Genomic DNA, 20,979 nt, shown 5'->3' on the forward strand with positions numbered 1-20,979 from the left:
ACCAGTCCCAATGTCCCTGCATTTTTGCCGCCACGCCTCTTACCTCCCACAAAATGTTTGCCTCCTGTCAATCGCTTGTAAATGAGTCTTCGCTGCAAGCGTATTCGCAAATCAATCGCTGCACGTACGGCAGTAACACATATGCAAGTACCAATAATTGCTCAGTTTCGAAAACATCAGCAAAGCACACAACTATGACTCAGGCCTCAGGTGCACTGTGAGCAACATTCAAAAAAACCGCTCTCAATATTGCCATGAGACCCTTCCCAAGTTCTTTTACTTTCATTTAGTAATTTTAGCTATAAATGAGGCTAAACTAAGTTGTGTTAGGAGAAACACTGAAAATCTTATAGTACCGTGTGATAGAGGTTTGTACAGTGAACTGCTTCTTGAGATTTTTTTTCACCCCTTGAGAGTGCTAGGTTGTAGTGTTAGATCATAGGCAGGTTCATGTCTTTCAAAGTAGGGTGCTCCGTGTAAATAACATAATAAAGGATATTTGCTCTTAATGGTAACTTAAGGTGCATGGATACGGTGAGATTTTGACTATGCAATTTCCCTTGAACTCCCCAGAGCCCAGAACCACCGATATGGACTATACACACAGTGCAATTTTGGCTATATACAATTTTGCCTGTACTAGAAACTAGATTGTACACTTTCTAGTCAAAATTGCCTTGCCTGCACAGTCTAGTTTTTTCTTGAGACACCGACCCCGCAGGAGTGTGCATCGGTATCGCAAGCTGTATACATACGGTGCGATATGTGATAACTTATCTTACGATTTTGACAATATAGTCAAAATCGTAAGCACACATTCCACTGTGTGTATGCACCATTAAAGCCTAGGAGTAAGCTCCAATTGTAAAGCGCAACGGAATTTGCTGCGCTATATAAGAAACTGTTAATAAATAAATAAATAAAGACCTACCAGGTTCGGAGACTGTCCCTATAAAAGTCAGAAGGGTCACGGGGAACATTGCAATGGCGAAAGCGATGCATGTGAAAGTCGGCCCATTCGGAGACCGCATTGTTAAATGATTATGATTCAGGGCAAACTGGCTTCTGAGCCATTCCAATGTCCTGTATGGGACATTTATAATAGTTTTAACATATTAATTTTTGTTAAAACTTTATTGAGGAAGTTATTTAAAGAAAAAAAAAAGGAAGGAGGTTTCAGAGCTATTCAATTCAGCACGCTGCTAAATTGGAGAATGCAGGTAGTAGTGGATTAAACAGGGTGTTTAGATGCGAGAATGGGCATTTTCAGACTGAGGTGCCTCGCTAGGGCTCAAAACAGGAACTGCGTATAGCGCAGTCTATATACCGCTAGTCCCGGGAGACGGTCGGCAGCTCTGATGTACTTCCGGACCATTAAGTGTTTCTACGGCCGCACTAGACCACCAGGGCTATAATTTACACTGGCGCTGGGGACCATTGCTGGCCAGGAGAACTGGTGGTGACATGCAGCATAGGGGAGATCAGCACTTCCCCAAGCGGCCACCTCCCCAGCCCTTATCATCTAAGGCTTCAGTAGTTTCCATTGCGGCTCGCCGCATTGTCTGGCTCCAGTCATGGAAGGTGGATTCTGACACCAAGAAGGCCCTGGAATCTTTACCATACACAGTTTGGTCCTGTTTGGACCGGAACTGGACAAGACTGTTGAGAAACTGGCAACCTCCAAGACAGCTTGCCTACCTTCAGTATCCTCAGTGCGGCCTCGAACTTCGTCCTTTCATCTGCAGGACAAGGCCAAAGGCCAGACCTTTACACATGTGTTTTGCACAGACAATACATCAAACTCCGAGACCAAGCAGGCTTGGGATGCTAGACGTCCGTCTTACCAAGACAGAGGACAAACTCTTAGTCTGATGGGGTGGGCCTTCCCCTTGGGGACCCTGTGGTTGGAAGCCGACTTCTTCAGTTCGCCCACACAAGGCGTCAAGTCACAAACTACGCCTGGGTCCAAGAAGTGGTCTCTCATGGCTCTTTCCTTCCTGAAGCGTCCTCCCAGACAATACTTCCCTAGTACTCCATCAACAGACCCCTGAACAGCACAGGCACTGAAAGGAGTCATACACTTTTTGTTACAGTCGGGGGTCATTATCCAATTCAATCCATTATTTCCAATTCCAGGCTCTTCCCTTCGGACTCTGTACAGCTCCCAGGGTGTTTACCAAGCTCATTGCGGTGATGGTGGCCTATCTTCGACGGCAGGGAATTCGGATACTAACTTGATTGGATGACCTCCTTTTTCTGGCGTAGTCTCCAGTAGTGCTGGAACGTCAACTATGGCATTCCACCAGTACCATGGATGGAAAATCAACTGGGCCAAGTCCTCGGTCATCACATCTCAGAGGATGCTGCACCTCAGAGCACTACTGGACTCCAACGTACGATGCATCTTCCTTCCTCAATACAAGATTGCAACATTGCATTTGCGCATCTGCAGCCTACTTCACAGTCCACGGGTTTGTCAGTTCGGCAATGCAGACCCTGGGCACCATGATATCAGTCTTCAATATGGTGGAATACGCCCAATTTCTCTTATGTCCTAGAGGATGCTGGGGACTCAGTAAGGACCATGGGGTATAGACGGGCTCCGCAGGAGACATGGGCACTCAAAAGACTTTAGGATAGAATGGTTGTGCACTGGCTCCTCCCTCTATGCCCCTCCTCCAGACCTCAGTTAGATCCTGTGCCCAGAGGCGACTGGATGCACTGCAGGGGAGCTCTCCTGAGTTTCTCTGAAAAAGACTTTTGTTAGGTTTTTTATTTTCAGGAAGCACTGCTGGCAACAGGCTCCCTGCATCGTGGGACTGAGAGCCTATCATTTAAGCAAGACCTACTTAAATGATAGGCTCTGCTTCTTAGGCTACTGGACACCATTAGCTCCAGAGGGAGTCGGAACGCAGGTCTCACCCTCGCCGTTCGTCCCGGAGCCGCGCCGCCGTCCTCCTCACAGAGCCGGAAGATAGAAGCCGGGTGAGTATGAGAAGAAAGAAGACTTCAAAGGCGGCAGAAGACTTCATGATCTTCACTGAGGTAACGCGCAGCGGTAACGCTGCTCGCCATTGCTCCCACACAGATCACACACAACAAGCACTGTACGGGTGCAGGGCGCAGGGGGGGGTGCCCTGGGCAGCAGCATTAACCTCAAGGGACACTGGCATATAAAATAGATACTGCAGAGGCAGTATATTAATAAACCCCCGCCAGTATAAATAATTTGAGCGGGACCGAAGCCCGCCGGTGAGGGGGCGGGGCTTGATCCTTCCAGCACTAACCAGCGCCATTTTCTCCACAGCACACTGCAGGAGCTGGCTCCCTGCTGAACACGGTTACAGAGGGCATAAAAGAGGGGGAAGGGGGCACATGTAATTGGCGCAGTGAAGTGTGTGTGTGTGTGTGTATGTGTATATATATATATATATATATATATATATATTTACTATAAAAGCGCTGTAGTACTGGGATTTTATTCCAGTCCGGCGGCGCTGGGTGTGTGCTGGCATACTCTCTCTCTGTCTCTCCAAAGGGCCTTATTGGGGGAACTGTCTCCATATAGATATAGAGTGTGAGAGGAGAGAAACAGAAGGAAGTCTGTATTGTTGACGCACTGAGAGAATATGGATTAATTTTAAAATATAACCTTTATTTGATATACATTAAGATAAAGTTGGATATCGTCCTGAACTACAGTGAAACATAAGAGTTTAAAATGACAATACTAACATATATGTGAAAAGAATGAAAAAATGTGAATAAAGAATTAAAAAACGTGTCCACATGTGTTTCACGTCTGATTCTTAGGAGTTGCTGTGATGACTTGTATGTCACTAGTCTTTATCCAATAACAAAAAAAGGGGCTCTCACAATCTATGATATTGGAACCCGCTATATAGTATTAATATTCAAAATATTCACTCTACATATGGGTATCTTCTCAACTCCATGGAGATTATTATTTGACAAGTACTTCCCCCTATATAGTAGAAATATGTGGACTATAAAATTAGATGAATGCACATATATCACCCAATTTTAGGTAAAAATTGATCTTTGAATATATGTGGTTGCTTTAATCTTAATTTCCCTATTACTGTAGACACAATTCTCTACTGAAATATGGATCTCCACACATAAGGAGTCCTGACACTTATTATCAATACCTACAGAAGATCTATTGTATATGTGGGTAGAATTGCCTCGGAGGTTATGATAATCCCCACTTTAATGGGAACGGCCTGCGTGTATATTGATACACATCGGTTCTATTGGACTGATTCTATTAGGAGTGTGGCTGAAAATTGCCTCTGTTAGGGGTATAGCAGCCCCAATTTTTCTTAGAGAGCAATCCGCCTGTAGACGCAACTCCTTTCCTATGCGTCTATAGTATGTTAATATTGAGGATTATGCCATTGAAGGAAAAAACCTTATTTTATTGATTAGCAGTAACAGTGAGATTAGTGATGGAGTATAACAGTCCAAGTTTTAATGTAAACTGACCCACATATACATTGATTATGGTAGCCTTAAGGAATAATTCCTATTTTTTTGGCTACCAATATACATAGAGTGATAACTGAAAGGTATAGTGCTCTTAGTCCTTGTGTCACAAAATTATTCTCAGATTGTTAGACTTCAGATATAGGGAAATTTATTATTATTTATGTAGAGTGAATATTTTGAATATTAATACTATATAGCGGGTTCCAATATCATAGATTGTGAGAGCCCCTTTTTTTGTTATTGGATAAAGACTAGTGACATACAAGTCATCACAGCAACTCCTAAGAATCAGACGTGAAACACATGTGGACACGTTTTTTAATTCTTTATTCACATTTTTTCATTCTTTTCACATATATGTTAGTATTGTCATTTTAAACTCTTATGTTTCACTGTAGTTCAGGACGATATCCAACTTTATCTTAATGTATATCAAATAAAGGTTATATTTTAAAATTAATCCATATTCTCTCAGTGCGTCAACAATACAGACTTCCTTCTGTTTCTCTCCTCTCACACTCTAGTTCAAATACCCTGTAGTTGACAGCACCCCCTGAGTGTATTCTATAACAGTTATGATATAAGAAAGGGGCTTGCCAAGTGAATGTATGGTGATGAATCACATACACTCACAAGGAACATAATAAATAAATACATAGTGAGTGTGCAGATACCCAATCCATGTCCATATAGATATATCCCTGAGTGTTTGGGGGTGTCGGTACGTGTGTGTCGGCATGTCTGAAGCGGAAGGCTCATCTAAGGAGGAGGTGGAGCAGATGATTGTTGTGTCTCCGTCGGCAACGCCGACACCTGATTGGTTGGACATGTGGAATGTTTTAAATGCAAATGTGACTTTATTACATAAAAGATTGGACAAAGCAGAGTCCAGGGATAAAGCAGGGAGTCAATCCATGGCTTTAACTGTGTCACAGGGCCCTTCAGGGTCTCAAAAACGTCCCCTATCCCAAATAGCAGACACTGATACCGACACGGATTGTGACTCCAGTGTCGACTACGATGATGCAAGGTTACACCCAAGGGTGGCCAAAAGAATTCATTATATGATTATCGCAATAAAAGATGTTTTGCATATCACAGATGACCCCTCTGTCCCTGACACGAGGGTACACATGTTTAAGGAAAAGAAACCTGAGGTAACATTTCCCCCATCTCATGAGCTGAACGCATTATTTGAAAAAGCTTAGGAAACTCCAGACAAAAGACTGCAGATTCCCAAAATAATTCTTATGGCGTTTCCTTTCCCGGCACAGGACAGGGTACGGTGGGAATCTTCGCCCAGGGTGGACAAGGCTTTAACGCGCTTATCCAAGAAGGTGGCGCTACTGTCTCCAGTACACATACGGGTGCTTTGCTCAGACCGGCAATAGCATCGGCTTGGGTTTGTAGCGCGGTAGATACCCTAGAGAGGGATACCATTTTGTTGACCTTAGGTCACATCAAAGACGCAGTCTTCTGTATGAGAGACGCTCATAGAGACGTCGGGCTACTAGGTTCAAGGGCCAACGCCATGGCGATCTCGGCTAGGCGAGCACTGTGGACCCGCCAATGGACGGGTGATGCCGACTCAAAGAGGCATATGGAAGTTTTACCTTACAAGGGTGAGGTTGTATTTGGGGAAGGTCTCGCGGACCTGGTTTCCACAGCTACTGCAGGTAAATCTACTTTTTTGCCTTATGTTTCCCCACAGCAAAAGATAACACCACAGTATCAGATGCAGTCCTTTCGGTCGCATAAGTCCAGAAGAGGTCCGGGCTCTACCTTCCTCGCCAGAGGTAAGGGTAGAGGGAATAGAATGCCTGCTACGGCCAGTTCCCAGGAACAGAAGTCCTCCCCAGCTTCTACTAAATCCACTGCATGACGCTGGGGCTCCACTGAGGGAGTCCGCACCGGTGGGGGCACGTCTTCGACTCTTCAGCCACGTCTGGGGTCAGTCGGACATGGATCCTTGGGCGATGGAAATAGTATCCCAAGGCTACATGCTGGAATTCGAAGACGTGCCTCCTCGCCGATTCTTCAAATCGGCTTTACCAGCTTCTCCCCCAGAGAGGGAGATAGTTTTAGCTGCAATTCAAAAGCTGTGTCAACAGCAAGTGATTATCAAGGTTCCCCTAACAGGGAAAAGGGTACTATTCAACCCTATTTGTGGTCCCGAAACCGGATGGCTCGGTCAGAACCATTCTAAATTTAAAATCCCTGAACCTGTACTTAAAAAGTTTCAAGTTCAAGATTGAATCGCTCAGGGCAGTTATCTCCAGCCTTGAAGGGGGGGATTTTATGGTGTCACTAGACATAAAGGATGCATACCTTCACGTACCCATATATCCTCCTCATCGGGCATACCTGAGATTTGCTGTACAGGACTGTCATTACCAGTTTCAGACGTTGCCGTTTGGGCTTTACACGGCCCCGAGGGTGTTCACCAAGGTAATGGCGGAAATGATGGTGCTCCTGCGCAGGCAAGGAGTCACAATTATCCCTTACTTGGATGATCTCCTGATAAAAGCGAGATCAAAGGAACAGTTGCAGAAAAGCGTGTCGCTCTCCCTGAGAGTACTACAGCAACATGGCTGGATTCTAAATCTACCAAAGTCACAGTTGGTTCCAACGGCTCGGCTGTCTTTCTTAGGCATGATTCTGGACACAGAACAAAAGAGTGTTTTTCTCCCGATGGAAAAAGCCCAGGAACTTCAGAACATGGTCAGAGACCTGTTAAAACCGAAAAGAGTGTCAGTCCATCAATGCACTCGAGTACTGGGGAAAATGGTGGCGACCTACGAGGCCATCCCCTTCGGCAGGTTTCATGCGAGGACTTTTCAGTGGGACCTTCTGGACAAGTGGTCCGGGTCCCACCTTCAAATTCATCAGAAAATAACCCTGTCCCCCAGGGCCAGGGTGTCGCTCCTGTGGTGGCTGCAGAGTGCTCACCTTCTAGAGGGTCGCAGGTTCGGCATTCAGGACTGGGTTCTGGTGACCACGGACGCGAGCGTCCGAGGATGGGGAGCAGTCACACAAGGAAGGAATTTTCAGGGACTATGGTCAAGCCAGGAGGCTTGTCTACACATCAACATACTGGAATTGAGGGCCATATACAACGGCCTACGACAAGCGGAGAATATTCTTCGCGACCTACCGGTTCTGATTCAATCAGACAACGTCACAGCCGTGGCTCATGTAAACCGCCAAGGCGGGACAAGGAGCAGAGTGGCAATGGCGGAAGCCACCAGGATTTTGCTCTGGGCAGAAAATCACGTAAGCGCTCTGTCAGCAGTATTCATTCCGGGAGTGGACAACTGGGAAGCAGACTTTGGGGACTTCCTCAAATAGACATGATGGCGTCACGCCTCAACAGGTAGCTTCGGAGGTATTGTGCCAGGTCAAGGGACCCTCAGGCAGTAGCGGTGGACGCCCTGGTGACACCATGGATGTTTCAGTCGGTCTATGTGTTCCCTCCTCTTCCTCTCATTTCAAAAATATTGGGAATCCTAAGACGAAAAAGAGTGCAGACAATACTCATTGTTCCAGATTGGCCTCGAAGGGCCTGGTATTCAGATCTTCAGGAACTGCTCACAGAAGATCCTTGGCCTCTTCCTCTCAGGGGGGACCTGTTGCAGCAGGGGCCCTGCGTGTTCCAAGACTTACCGCGGTTACGTTTGACGTAATGGCGGTTGAACACCGAATCCTAGCTGGGAAGGGTATTCCGGAAGAAGTCATCCCTACTCTGATAAAGGCTAGGAAGGAGGTGACGGCGAAACATTATCACCGTATCTGGAGGAAGTATGTTTCTTGGTGTGAAGCCAAGAATGCTCCTACAGAAGATTTCCATTTGGGCCGGTTTCTCCACTTTCTACAGACAGGAGTGGATATGGGCCTAAAGTTAGGCTCCATTAAGGTACAGATTTCGGCCCTATCTATATTCTTCCAGAAAGAATTGGCTTCTCTCCCAGAAGTCCAGACTTTTGTAAAGGGAGTGCTACACATCCAGCCCCCTTTTGTGCCCCAGTGGCACCATGGGACCTTAACGTGGTGTTACGGTTCCTAAAATCTCACTGGTTTTGAGCCTCTTCAAACTGTTGAATTAAAGTTTCTCACTTGGAGGGTGGTCATGTTGTTGGCCTTAAAATCTGCAACGCGGGTGTCCGAATTGGCGGCCTTGTCTCATAAGAGCCCCTATCTCATTTTCCACGTGGATAGAGCAGAGTTGAGGACTCGTCCTCAATTTTTACCTAAGGTGGTGTCATCGTTTCATATGAACCAACCTATTGTGGTGCCTGTGGCTACGGGAGACTTGGAGGATTCCAAATCCCTTGATGTAGTCAGGGCCTTAAGAATTTACGTAGCCAGACGGCTTGGATTAGGAAAACAGAAGCTCTGTTTGTCCTGTATGCGGCCAACAAGGTTGACGCTCCTGCTTCTAAGCAGACTATTGCTCGCTGGATCTGTAACACGATTCAGCAGGCTCATTCTACGGCTGGACTGCCGGTACCAAATTCGGTAAAGGCCCATTCCACTAGGAAGGTGGGCTCTTCTTGGGCGGCTGCCCGAGGCGTCTCGGCTTTACAGCTTTGCCGAGCGGCTACTTGGTCGGGTTCAAACACTTTTGCAAAATTCTACAAGTTTGATACCCTGGCTGATGAGGACCTCATGTTTGCTCAATCGGTGCTGCAGAGTCATCCGCACTCTCCCGCCCGGTTTGGAGCTTTGGTATAATTCCCATGGTCCTTACAGAGTCCCCAGCATCCTCTAGGACGTAAGAGAAAAGAAGATTTTAAACCTACCGGTGAATCTTTTTCTCATAGTCCGTAGAGGATGCTGGGCACCCGTCCCAGTGCGGACAAAATTCTGCAAGACTTGTATATAGTTGTTGCTTACATAAGGGTTATGTTACAGTTAAGATCAGTCGTTGGCTGATACTGTTTTGTTCATACTGTTAACTGGTTATGTATATTCCAGGTTATACGGTGTGGATGGTGTGGGCTGGTATGAATCTTGCCCTTACATTAACAAAAATCCTTTCCTCGTACTGTCCGTCTCCTCTGGGCACAGTTTCTCTAACTGAGGTCTGGAGGAGGGGCATAGAGGGAGGAGCCAGTGCACACCCATTCTATCCTAAAGTCTTTATAGTGCCCATGTCTCCTGCGGAGCCAGTCTATACCCCATGGTCCTTACGGAGTCCCCAGCATCCTCTACGGACTAGGAGAAAAAGATTTACCGGTAGGTTTAAAATCTTATTTTTCACTCCAGGACTCCACAGCGCCTGATATTCACCGAATGGAATGGGTTACCACCACAGGTCAAGTCCCAGACCATGATATTGCCTCGGTATATTCAGACGTCGCTCTCATGGTGGCTACACTCGGCCAACCTGGACAAGTGCCAGCCATTCTGGATTCCGCACTGGACACTCCTGAACATGGACGCCAGCCTCTGGCAGTTTCTCTTGGTTTAGGATACCCCTCCAGTGTGTGTAGCTGGTATTAATAGATTTGGAAATATCACTATTAGTATGCGTCTATATTAGTGTTCTCTCCTTGCGTTATTTCTCTAGCATCCCTGCCGCCCGGAACTTTGACATGGCCAGAAGTTGCGCAGAAGTGACATTTTGTCAGACACTGCTGCTAACGTTAAGAGCTGGCTGTGGGTAGTGCCCATTTAAAGTTGGCGCCATTTGTGAGCCTATGATGGCTTGCTAATAGGCAGCCAATCACAAGCAGCCATGGTGAGCCAAGCACTGCTTGCTGCATTTCTCGGAAGCAGGCATCTCCTGAAGAGGGTTGGAGAGTGCTGCAGATGGTGGGTAGAGCTGAAAATGAAGCTCCACACTGCAGCCTCTTCTCTCCCAGCGTACCAGTAGGCTGGGAGAAGAGTAACCCTATTATATTTGTCCCATAGTGTAAAATATTCAGACTATGGGGTAATATAGTGTGAGAATTACCCCGCTGTGTCTTCCTTTGAATGCAGTTTAATGTAATTTACAAATACATGACAAAAGCTAATTTATAAAAAATTTTAACTTTTACACACAGACGCATGCACAGATCTCTCTGATCTGTGCATGCTACTGTACAACTCGTCAGCCTGACACTGGTCTATTATTTTGCAATAATTTTTTGATACTACTTCTGTGCAAGTTTACAACTTGTTTCATCCTGTAGCTGTTTAAACAGCAATTGTTTTGGGTTCGATGTCTGTGTAGTGACCTCACTGATCTACTTGTCCAGATGGACAACATGATTTTAAAATTTATAGATAGAGGTTATAAGAAACCAAAACTTGAGAGTATAAAAAAATAAGATATTTTACCATATGTATTCCCGGCGGATGGGATGCAGACTGTCAATATCTCAGCCAGGCTGCGGGCATGGTTCTATTCCCACTCTATGGATGTCGTGCAACCAAATGTATTTATATTTTGTGAAATAGTTTGTTTGGTTAAGGGACCAAGGTTGGACTGTGGCATTGGCCCTCATTCCAAGTTGTTCGCTCGCTAGCTGCTTTTAGCATTGCACACGCTAGGCTGCCGCCCTCTGGGAGTGTATTTTAGCTTCGTAGAATAGCGAACGAAAGATTAGCAGAACTGCTACTAAATAATTCCTTGCAGTTTCTGATTAGCTCCAGACCTACTCCTAGATTGCGATCAGCTCGGTCCGTTTAGTTCCTGGTTTGACGTCACAAACACGCCCTGCGTTCGGCCAGCCACTCCCCCGTTTCTCCAGACACTCCCGCCTTTTTCCCTGACACGCCTGCGTTTTTTAGCACACTCCCGGAAAACGCTCAGTTACCATCCAGAAACGCCCCTTTTCTGTCAATCATCCACCGATCAGCAGTGCGACTGAAAAGCGCTGCACGAACAACAGCAAAACTGCTATTTTTAGTTAAATAACGAAGCGCATGCGCTCTGCGTACCATGCGCATTTGGCAACAAATCGCAGCATAGCGAAAATTGGCAACGAGCGAACAACTCTGAATGACCACCATTGTGTGTAAGAATAGGATAAAAAGACGGCTTGTGAGCCCTTTTGTGTCTTTTCAACATCAAAGATTGTACTTCCGATGATATCTGTATACTGTGAATGGTCCCTAGCCCCTTTAGTGACTGAATAATTTTAGATGATGATTGTTAAATTTGGTATGTAACAGTACTTAATTTTACATGAAAATTGTGTGCTATTGTATTTTCATATGCTAATTGTATTCATTCTGTTTTAGATGTGAACATCAAAACACTTGGCTCTGGTTGTGTGAACATTAAAAAAATTGAGTGCGACAGTTGCGAAATAGAAACGGAGAAAGGTAACAGCATCATACAGTCTATTAAGGTAATAATGCAAACCTTAACATTTTTATTTGCCTAGTACAGGAGAATGTATAGGAATGGGGTGGACTTAGTTTTCTGAATGTGTGCCTCTGCTCAGGTTGCTAGGTGGGGGCTGTGTCTGCTACCTCTTTGTGGCTGCTTTCTCTGTCTCCTTTTAGGGTTTGTCCACACCCCAATTATTTAATTTAAGTTCTGTGATTTCACACCTCTTTTGCCACTAGGTCACACTCACAAGCTGTTGAATTGCAAAGAGGTATTACTACACCTGGCTGCAGAGCTCTGAAATGTAGACTTACTAGAACCGTTTTATAAACTAGGTAAAGTCCTAGCAAAAAGTTTTTATTCTTGTTTTGAAAATGTCTAATGTAGACATTCATTGCGGTACCATATATTAGTAAAATAAAGGGTTAGGGGCCTCTATGGCGAATAGCCAATTAGTTTCATTTTCCATTATTTATTCAACAGACAAATCTTCCAACAAGAAGAAGCCATTAGGAAGAAGGAAGTACACCCCATGATTCTGTAACTTTCAGAACCGTGTTTAATAATTTTAAGTTCTCTATAAGACCAAACAATACCACTTTATCTTAAAAAAACATTGGAACCCATATTTTTGGTGGTTCTGACTTTCTGAGGAATTTCAGCCCTGAGCTGAACAGTTTGGTGCCGGTTAATGCTATGCCAGGGGGACTCCACGCTGTGTGTCTAACCGATAACCCCCCTCCCAGGTGGTTATTGGAAAATAGGGGGAGCCCCATGCCATTTAGTTTACCTTTATTTTACAATGCTAGATCAGGTCCGAGGCTGTTTATTGATTTGTCGTTCCTACTGAAAGATGTAAGAAGCAACAAGCCGATAAGATTGCTGCTCTTTCACTTAGGATACAGCAGCTTCAACAGACGTACAAATGCTCACTGTGGTCCTCAATCTGTAATCTGATTAAAGAGATTGGAGAAGAGTAAACTGATAAACGGTCAATAGGTCGACCCCATATGGTCGTTAGGGTCAGATGGTCAACAAGATCAAAAGGTCTATACAGAAATGGTCGACACAAAAATGTATTTATTATTTTTTCCTTTTTGGTGTCCTTTTTGTATGTTTCACCATATCTGAGCCAAATTAGTGGAAACGTGTACCGTCGAGGGCTCATGCTCGCCACGCTTCGGGCAGGCTAATATTCCCAATCGTAGTCCACGTGGATTCTAAATTATGAAAAAGTTAAAAATTTGCTAAAATTAAAAACAATATAAAAAAAAAATTTGTGTCGACCTTTTATGTGTTTTTCTAATGGGCACCACACATTGGCCGATCCGCCGCCGAGCTGCCCGACGGCGGATACGGCCGACGGGCGACCCGGCGGCGGGGGGGGAGTGAAGTTTCTTTACTCCCCCCCGTCAAACGGCTCCATAGAACTGCAGGTAAATATGGACAAGATCGTCCATATTGGCCTGCATGTACAGCCGACGGGGCACCAGCGATGAACGAGCGCGGGGCCGTGCATCGTTCATCGTTGGTGCCTCCACACTGCACGATATGAACGTTATCTCGTTCATTAATGAACGAGATCGTGCAGTGATGTCGGCCAGTGTGTAGGGCCCATTAGATTCAGTCAACCTTTTGACTGTGTAAGCTTGTTGGACATCTGTAATGTGGCTAATCGTCAGCTAGCTACAGTCTGGTAGAAACCCTCCCCACCATCCATGATCGTGATTACTAAGAAAATATGCTATGTGGTTTCCATGGAATACATTACTCGCTTGTTACGTGACACAGCGCCTGCCGTCATTCCATCAGCTCAGTGCTCTGTTGTTTTGGCCATCATAATACACCTTTTCTAGGTTTTTTTTTTAAACAGCTGCTTATGCATTGCACCTATTTATAAAATACTGTAAGTTGTTCAGCTTTATAACAGCATTTAGCTTTAGAAGAGGCCACTTATTGTTATCATGTCATATTCCCTCCCTTCCCTTCTTTTCTTGCTTTCTTTGTCCTTTTTTTCACGCTCCTACTTTGCCTTCCCTAATCTTATGTCCACAAATATCCCAGCAGATTTTCGCTTATTACACATCCTTATGACTATTTTCTGCCTGATACTTGTGTTAGTACTCTGAATAACTGGGCTTCACTTTTATTCTTGACTGTTGCTCTGTATCCATTTTTTAAATGTTTATCGTTCGTTTGATTGGTAACTGTGATGTCTCCTCTTCTAAATAAAGAGATGAATGAGAAAAAAAACCACAGAGTACAAGTGGTGTTTATTTTTATAGACTCTGGAAAAGCCTGTGAACCGATGGAAACTGTCTAAAAATAAAATGTAATGATGGACTGGTCTCCTGTTTACACAGAGATCTAAAGAGCAGCTGTTCTGAAAACAAATAAAAACAAATAAACTTCTATAATAGCAAAGGGTTAGATGTTGCTTATTAAGTGTACATAATGTGATTTCAAAGTGACTGATCTGTTGTGTGCAGGGTTAATAGATCAGCCATGTAATTGTGGAGACATATGACATGCACATATTAACCTGTAAAACAAAGCTGTATGATTACTTTTTTTCCGGCTAAAATGAAAGTACAAATATAAATTAGGAGGAAATGTATGTAGAAGTTTAACGCCTCCACATAAGTGTGACAATATTTTACAAGACCTATACAGGGGGTATATTTGCCGGGTGGTCTTCAGTATGCCGACTGACGGGATCCCGGCGCACAGTATACCGGTGCCGGAATCCCGACAGCCGGCATACCGACACTTATTCTCCCTCGTGGGGGTCCACGACCCCCCTGGAGGGAGAATAAAATAGCGTGCGCCACCCTGCCCGTAGCGTGGCGAGCGCAGCGAGCCCACAAGGGGCTCATTTGCGTTCGCCACACTGTCGGTAAGCCGGCGGTCGGGCTCCCGGCGCCAGTATGCGGGTCGCCGGGAGCCCGACCGCCGGCATACCATATTGAACCCATATTTACAATATACCTGTCAAGGGGCGTAAGCAATATTTTTCAGTATATAAATGTTTTTGTTAATGCCTTTTTCTCTAACGTCCTAGAGGATGCTGGGACTCCGTAAGGACCATGGGGAATAGACGGGCTCCGCAGGAGGCATGGGCACTTTAAGAAAGACTTTGGACTCTGGGTGTGCACTGGCTCCTCCCTCTATGCCCCTCCTCCAGACCCCAGTTTTAGACTGTGCCCAGAGGAGAATGGGTGCACTGCAGGGAGCTCTCCTGAGTTTCCTGCTTAGAAAGCATTTTTGTTAGGATTTTTTCTCTTTTTCCGGGAGCACTGCTGGCAACAGGCTCCCTGCATCGAGGGACTGAGGAGAGAGGAGCAGACCTACTTAAATGATGGGCTCTGCTTCCTCGGCTACTGGACACCATTAGCTCCAGAGGGAGTGAACACAGGTTCGTCCTGGGCGTTCACCCCAGAGCCGCGCCGCCGTTCTCCTCACAGAGCCAGAAGAAACAAAGACAGAAGACGTCTCAGGAGGCAGAAGCCTTCGGTGCTTCACTGAGGTAACGCACAGCACCGCAGCTGTGCGTCATTGCTCCCATATACCTCACACACTCCGGTCACTGTAAGGGTGCAGGGGGGGCACCCTGGGCAGCAATAAAACACCTCTCCTATGGCAAAAGTCTATATACATGTACAGGTGGGCACTGTACATGTATATAAAAGAGCCCCCGCCATTTTTTAGTAAGTTTGAGCGGGACAGAAGCGTGCCGCCGAGGGGGCGGGGCTTCTCCATCAGCACTCACCAGCGCCAGTTTCTCTCCACAGCACCTCTGAGAGGAAGCTCCCCGGACTCTCCCCTGCTTGACACACGGTGAAAGGGGATTTGAAAGTAGAGGGGGGGCACATTATTGGCATTTATACATTAAGCAGCGCTACTGGGTAAAAAATCTGTGTTTTTCTCCGCGCTGGGGTGTGTGCTGGCATACTCTCTCTCTGTCTCTCCAAGGGGCCTCAGGGGGAACCTGTCTTCAGAAAAGAGATTCCCTGTGTGTGTGAAGTGTGTCTGTACGTGTGTGTCGACATGTTTGACGAGGAAGGCTCACCTAAGGAGGAGGGGGAGTGCATGATGGTCAGGTCGCCGTCGGCAACGCCGACACCGGACTGGGTGGATATGTGGAATGTCTTGAATGCAAATGTAAATTTACTGCATAAACGATTAGACAAGGCTGAAGCTAGGGATCAGTCAGGTAGTCAGACCATGCCTGTCCCTGTGGCACCAGGACCTTCGGGGTCTCAAAAACGCACCATATCCCAGATCACTGACACAGATACCGACACAGATACTGACTCTAGTGTCGACTGAGGATGCAAAATTACAGCCAAAGGTGGTGAAAGGTATTCTTTACATGGTTATTGCCATTAAAGAGGTTTTGCACATCACTGAGGAACCCCCTGTCCCTGACACGAGGGTACACATGTATAAAGGGAAAAAGCCTGAGGTCACTTTTCCGTCCTCATTTGAACTAAGCGACTTGTGCGAAAAGGCTTGGGAATCTCCAGATAGGAGACTACAAGTTCCCAAAAGGATTCTTATGGCGTATCCCTTTCCACAAAAGGACAGGATGCGATGGGAATCTTCGCCGAAGGTAGACAAGGCGCTGACACGCTTATCCAAGAAGGTGGCACTGCCTTCTCAGGATACAGCTTCCCTCAAGGATCCTGCTGATCGTAAGAAGGAGGTTACCATGAAGCACATTTACACACATTCCGGTACTATCGTTAGACCGGCTATATCATCGACCTGGGTGTGTAGTGCTGTCGCAGCATGGACAGATTCCTTATCTACGGAACTTGACACCCTAGATAAGGATACCACTCTAATGACCCTAGAGCATATCAAAGATGCTGCTTTATATATGAGGGATGCTCAAAGAGACATTTGTTTACTAAGCTCCAGAATAAATGCTATGTCTATTTCTGCTAGGCGACTCCTGTGGACCCGACAGTGGACGGGGGATGCCGACTCAAAGCGGCATATGGAGTCGTTGCCTTACAAGGGGGAGGAGTTATTTGGAGAAGGCCTCTTGGACCTTGTCTCTACTGCTACGGCCGGTAAATCGAATTTCTTACCTTATGTCCCCCCGCAGCATACTAAAAAGGCACCTCATTATCAAATGCAGTCCTTTCGTTCCAATAAAAGCAAGAAGGTACGGGGATCGTCCTTCCTTGCCAGAGGAAAAGGCAAGGGAAAAAAGCTGCAAGAAGCTAGTTCCCAGGGGCAGAAGTCCTCCCCTACATCTGCAAAGTCCACCGCATGACACTGGGGCTTCCCGGGGGGAGTCAGCTCAAGTGGGGGCACGTGTTCGATTTTTCAGCCAGGTCTGGGTTCACTCACAGGTGGATCCCTGGGCTATAGAGATTGTTTCTCAGGGATACAGGCTGGAATTCGAAGACGTGCCTCCTCGCCGGTTTTTCAAATCGGCTCTGCCAGCTTCCCCGTCAGAGAGGGAGTTAGTGTTGACTGCAATTCAAAAATTGTATCTTCAACAGGTGATAGTCAAAGTTCCTCTTCTCCAGCAAGGAAAGGGGTATTACTCAACCCTGTTTGTGGTCCCGAAACCGGACGGTTCGGTCAGGCCCATTTTGAATCTAAAATCCCTGAACTTGTACTTGAAAAAGTTCAAGTTCAAGATGGAATCGCTCAGAGCGGTCATCGCCAGCCTGGAGGGGGGAGGATTTGATGGTGTCCCTGGACATAAAGGATGCATACCTTCATGTTCCGATTTTCCCTCCTCACCAGGCGTTCCTGAGATTTGCAGTACAGGACTGTCATTACCAATTTCAGACGTTGCCGTTTGGGCTTTCCACAGCCCCGAGAATTTTCACCAAGGTAATGGCGGAAATGATGGTGCTCCTGCGCAAGCAGGGTGTCACAATTATCCCATACTTGGACGATCTCCTCATAAAGGCGAGATCTCGGGAGAAGTTGCTGGACAGCGTGTCGCTGTCGGTGAGGATGTTGCAGGGGCACGGCTGGATTCTCAATATACCGAAGTCCCAGCTAGTCCCTACAACACGCCTGACCTTTCTGGGTCTGATTCTAGACACAGACCAGAAAAAGGTTTTCCTTCCGATGGAAAAGGCTCAGGAGCTCATAGCCCTGGTCAGGAACCTATTAAAGCTAAAAAAAAGGTTTCAGTGCATCACTGCACGCGTGTCCTGGGGAAGATGGTGGCATCGTACGAGGCCATCCCCTTCGGAAGGTTCCATGCGAGGACCTTTCAATGGGATCTACTGGACAAATGGTCCGGGTCCCATTTACAAATGCATCAGAGGATCACCCTGTCTCCCAGAGCCAGGGTATCTCTCCAGTAGTGGCTGCACAGTGCTCACCTCCTAGAAGGCCTCAGGTTCGGAATTCAGGACTGGATCCTGGTGACCACGGACGCAAGCCTCCGAGGTTGGGGAGCAGTCACACTGGGAAGAAATTAACAAGGTCTCTGGTCGAATCTAGAGACTTGTCTCCACATCAACGTCCTGGAGTTGAGGGCCATATACAACGCCCTACACCAGGCGGAGGCATTGCTTCGGGACAAACCGGTTCTGATTCAGTCAGACAGTGTCACAGCAGTAGCTCATGTAAACCGGCAAGGCGGCACAAGGAGCAGAGCGGCCATGGCAGAAGCGACCAGAATTCTAAGCTGGGCGGCAGGCCATGTAAGCGCCCTATCAGCTGTATTCATCCCGGGGGTGGACAACTGGGAAGCGGACTTCCTCAGCAGGCACGACCTGCATCCGGGAGAGTGGAGACTTCATCAAGAAGTCTTCGCACAGATCGTGGGTCAGTGGGGACTGCCTCAGATGGACATGATGGCGTCCCGTCTCAACAAAAAGCTAAAGCGTTATTGCGCCAGGTCAAGAGACCCTCAGGCGGTAGCGGTGGACGCTCTAGTGACACCTTGGGTGTTCAGATCGGTCTTTGTGTTCCCTCCTCTACTTCTCATACCCAAGGTGTTGAGAATAATAAGACTAAGAAGAGTTAGAACAATCCTCATTGTTCCAGATTGGCCACGAAGAACTTGGTATCCGGATCTGCAAGATTTGCTCACAGAAGATCCGTGGCCTCTTCCTCTAAGACAGGACCTGCTGCAGCAGGGGCCCCGTCTGTTCCAAGACTTACCGCAGCTGCGTTTGACGGCATGGCGGTTGAACTCCGGATCCTAGCGAAAAAAGGTATTCCGGAGGAGGTCATTCCTACCCTGATCAAGGCTAGGAAGGACGTGACATCGAAACATTATCACCGTATATGGTGAAAATATGTTTCTTGGTGTGAGGCCAGGACTGCTCCTACGGAGGAGTTCCATTTGGGTCGTCTGCTTCACTTCCTGCAAACAGGAGTGACTTTGGGCCTAAAATTAGGGTCCATAAAGGTTCAAATTTCGGCCTTATCCATTTTCTTTCAAAAGGAATTGGCTTCTCTTCCTGAAGTACAGACATTCGTGAAGGGGGTGCTGCATATTCAGCCTCCTTTTGTTCCTCCGGTGGCGCCGTGGGATTTTCATGTGGTATTAAGTTTCTTCAAGTCACCTTGGTTTGAACCACTCACAACAGTGGAGTTGAAATATCTCACTTGGAAGGTGGTCATGTTGTTGGCCTTGGCTTCTGCGAGGCGTGTTTCGGAATTAGCGGCTTTGTCACATAAAAGCCCCTATCTGGTTTTCCACGTGGATAGGGCGGAATTGAGGACTCGTCCTCAATTTCTGCCTAAAGTGGTCTCTTCTTTTCATATGAATCAACCTATTGTCGTGCCTGTGGCTACACGGGACTTGGAGGATTCCGAGTCCCTTGCTGTGGTCAGGGCTTTGAAGATTTATGTGGCCAGAACAGCGAGGGTTAGGAAAACTGAAGTCCTGTTTATTCTGTATGCAGCCAACAAAGTTGGCGCGCCTGCTTCAAAGCAGACTATTGCTCGCTGGATCTGTAACACGATTCAGCAGGCGCATTCTACGGCAGGATTGCCATTGCCTAAATCGGTTCAGGCCCATTCCACTAGGAAGGTGGGCTCGTCTTGGGCGGCTGCCCGAGGGGTCTCGGCATTACAGTTGTGCCGAGCAGCTACTTGGTCGGGGTCAAGCACCTTTGCAAAGTTCTATAAATTTGATACCCTTGCTGAGGAGGACCTCCTGTTTGCTCAATCGGTGCTGCAGAGTCATCCGCACTCTCCCGCCCATTTGGGAGTCCCAGCATCCTCTAGAACGTTAGAGAAAAGAAGATTTTACACTTACCGGTAAATCTATTTCTCGTAGTCCGTAGAGGATGCTGGGCGCCCGTCCCAAGTGCGCACTTCTTCTGCAAGACTTGTATATAGTTATTGCTTACATAAGGGTTCTGTTATAGTTTCATCGGTGTAGACCGAGACTATGTTGTTTGTTCATACTGTTAACTGGGTAGTTATCACAAGTTATACGGTGTGATTGGTGTGGCTGGTATGAATCTTGCCCTTGTATTAACAAAAATCCTTTCCTCGTACTGTCCATCTCCTCTGGGCACAGTTTCTCTAACTGGGGTCTGGAGGAGGGGCAAAGAGGGAGGATCCAGTGCACACCCAGAGTCCAAAGTCTTTCTTAAAGTGCCCATGTTTCCTGCGGAGCCCGTCTATTCCCCATGGTCCTTACGGAGTCCCAGCATCCTCTACGGACTACGAGAAATAGATTTACCGGTAAGTGTAAAATCTTATTTTATATATTGGATGTTTAATTCGAAACTGGTCTCGACAAACTGCAGACGCCAGATCGCATTGTCAACTCCTGCGTGAATCAGAACATTTATACTACTCTGTGCACTGCTGTGTCAAGCTGCACTTGGAAGGAGAAAGCTCCCTGTACATGGCAGCAGAGAGCTCTGCTGTGATCTCTGATACTGCCCTATAATTCACTTGTGCATGGCCCTGAGACTATTAGAAACTGATGTAAATGCAGAGGAGCGCATGGCAGTGAGGGAGAGAGAGGTGTCAATGATAGAGAGATGTAAAGATTAAATGATAGATTAGTGAAAGGGTAATACTGATGCAGATTTTGTGTACAGAAAATAGGCTTGCAGTACTTAATAAATATAAGTGGTAAATAAGTATAAAGTTGTTATATCAGAAGTAATCGTGATATGTTTGTGAATAGCGACAAT

At 46.5% G+C, this 20,979-nt stretch overlaps 1 protein-coding gene across 2 annotated transcripts in view; it reads left to right on the forward strand.

Moving 5' to 3' along the window:
• FAM185A (family with sequence similarity 185 member A) overlaps positions 1-20,979 on the forward strand; it is a 190,561-nt gene that overhangs the window by 22,874 nt on the left and 146,708 nt on the right. For both annotated transcript variants that reach the window (XM_063926995.1, XM_063926994.1), the window contains exon 2: positions 11,743-11,852. In XM_063926995.1, the coding sequence (XP_063783065.1) occupies positions 11,743-11,852 (110 nt within the window). The remainder of the gene's footprint in view (positions 1-11,742; positions 11,853-20,979) is intronic.

This window comes from Pseudophryne corroboree, chromosome 6 (genome assembly GCF_028390025.1).
Source record: "Pseudophryne corroboree isolate aPseCor3 chromosome 6, aPseCor3.hap2, whole genome shotgun sequence".
NCBI lineage: Eukaryota > Metazoa > Chordata > Amphibia > Anura > Myobatrachidae > Pseudophryne > Pseudophryne corroboree.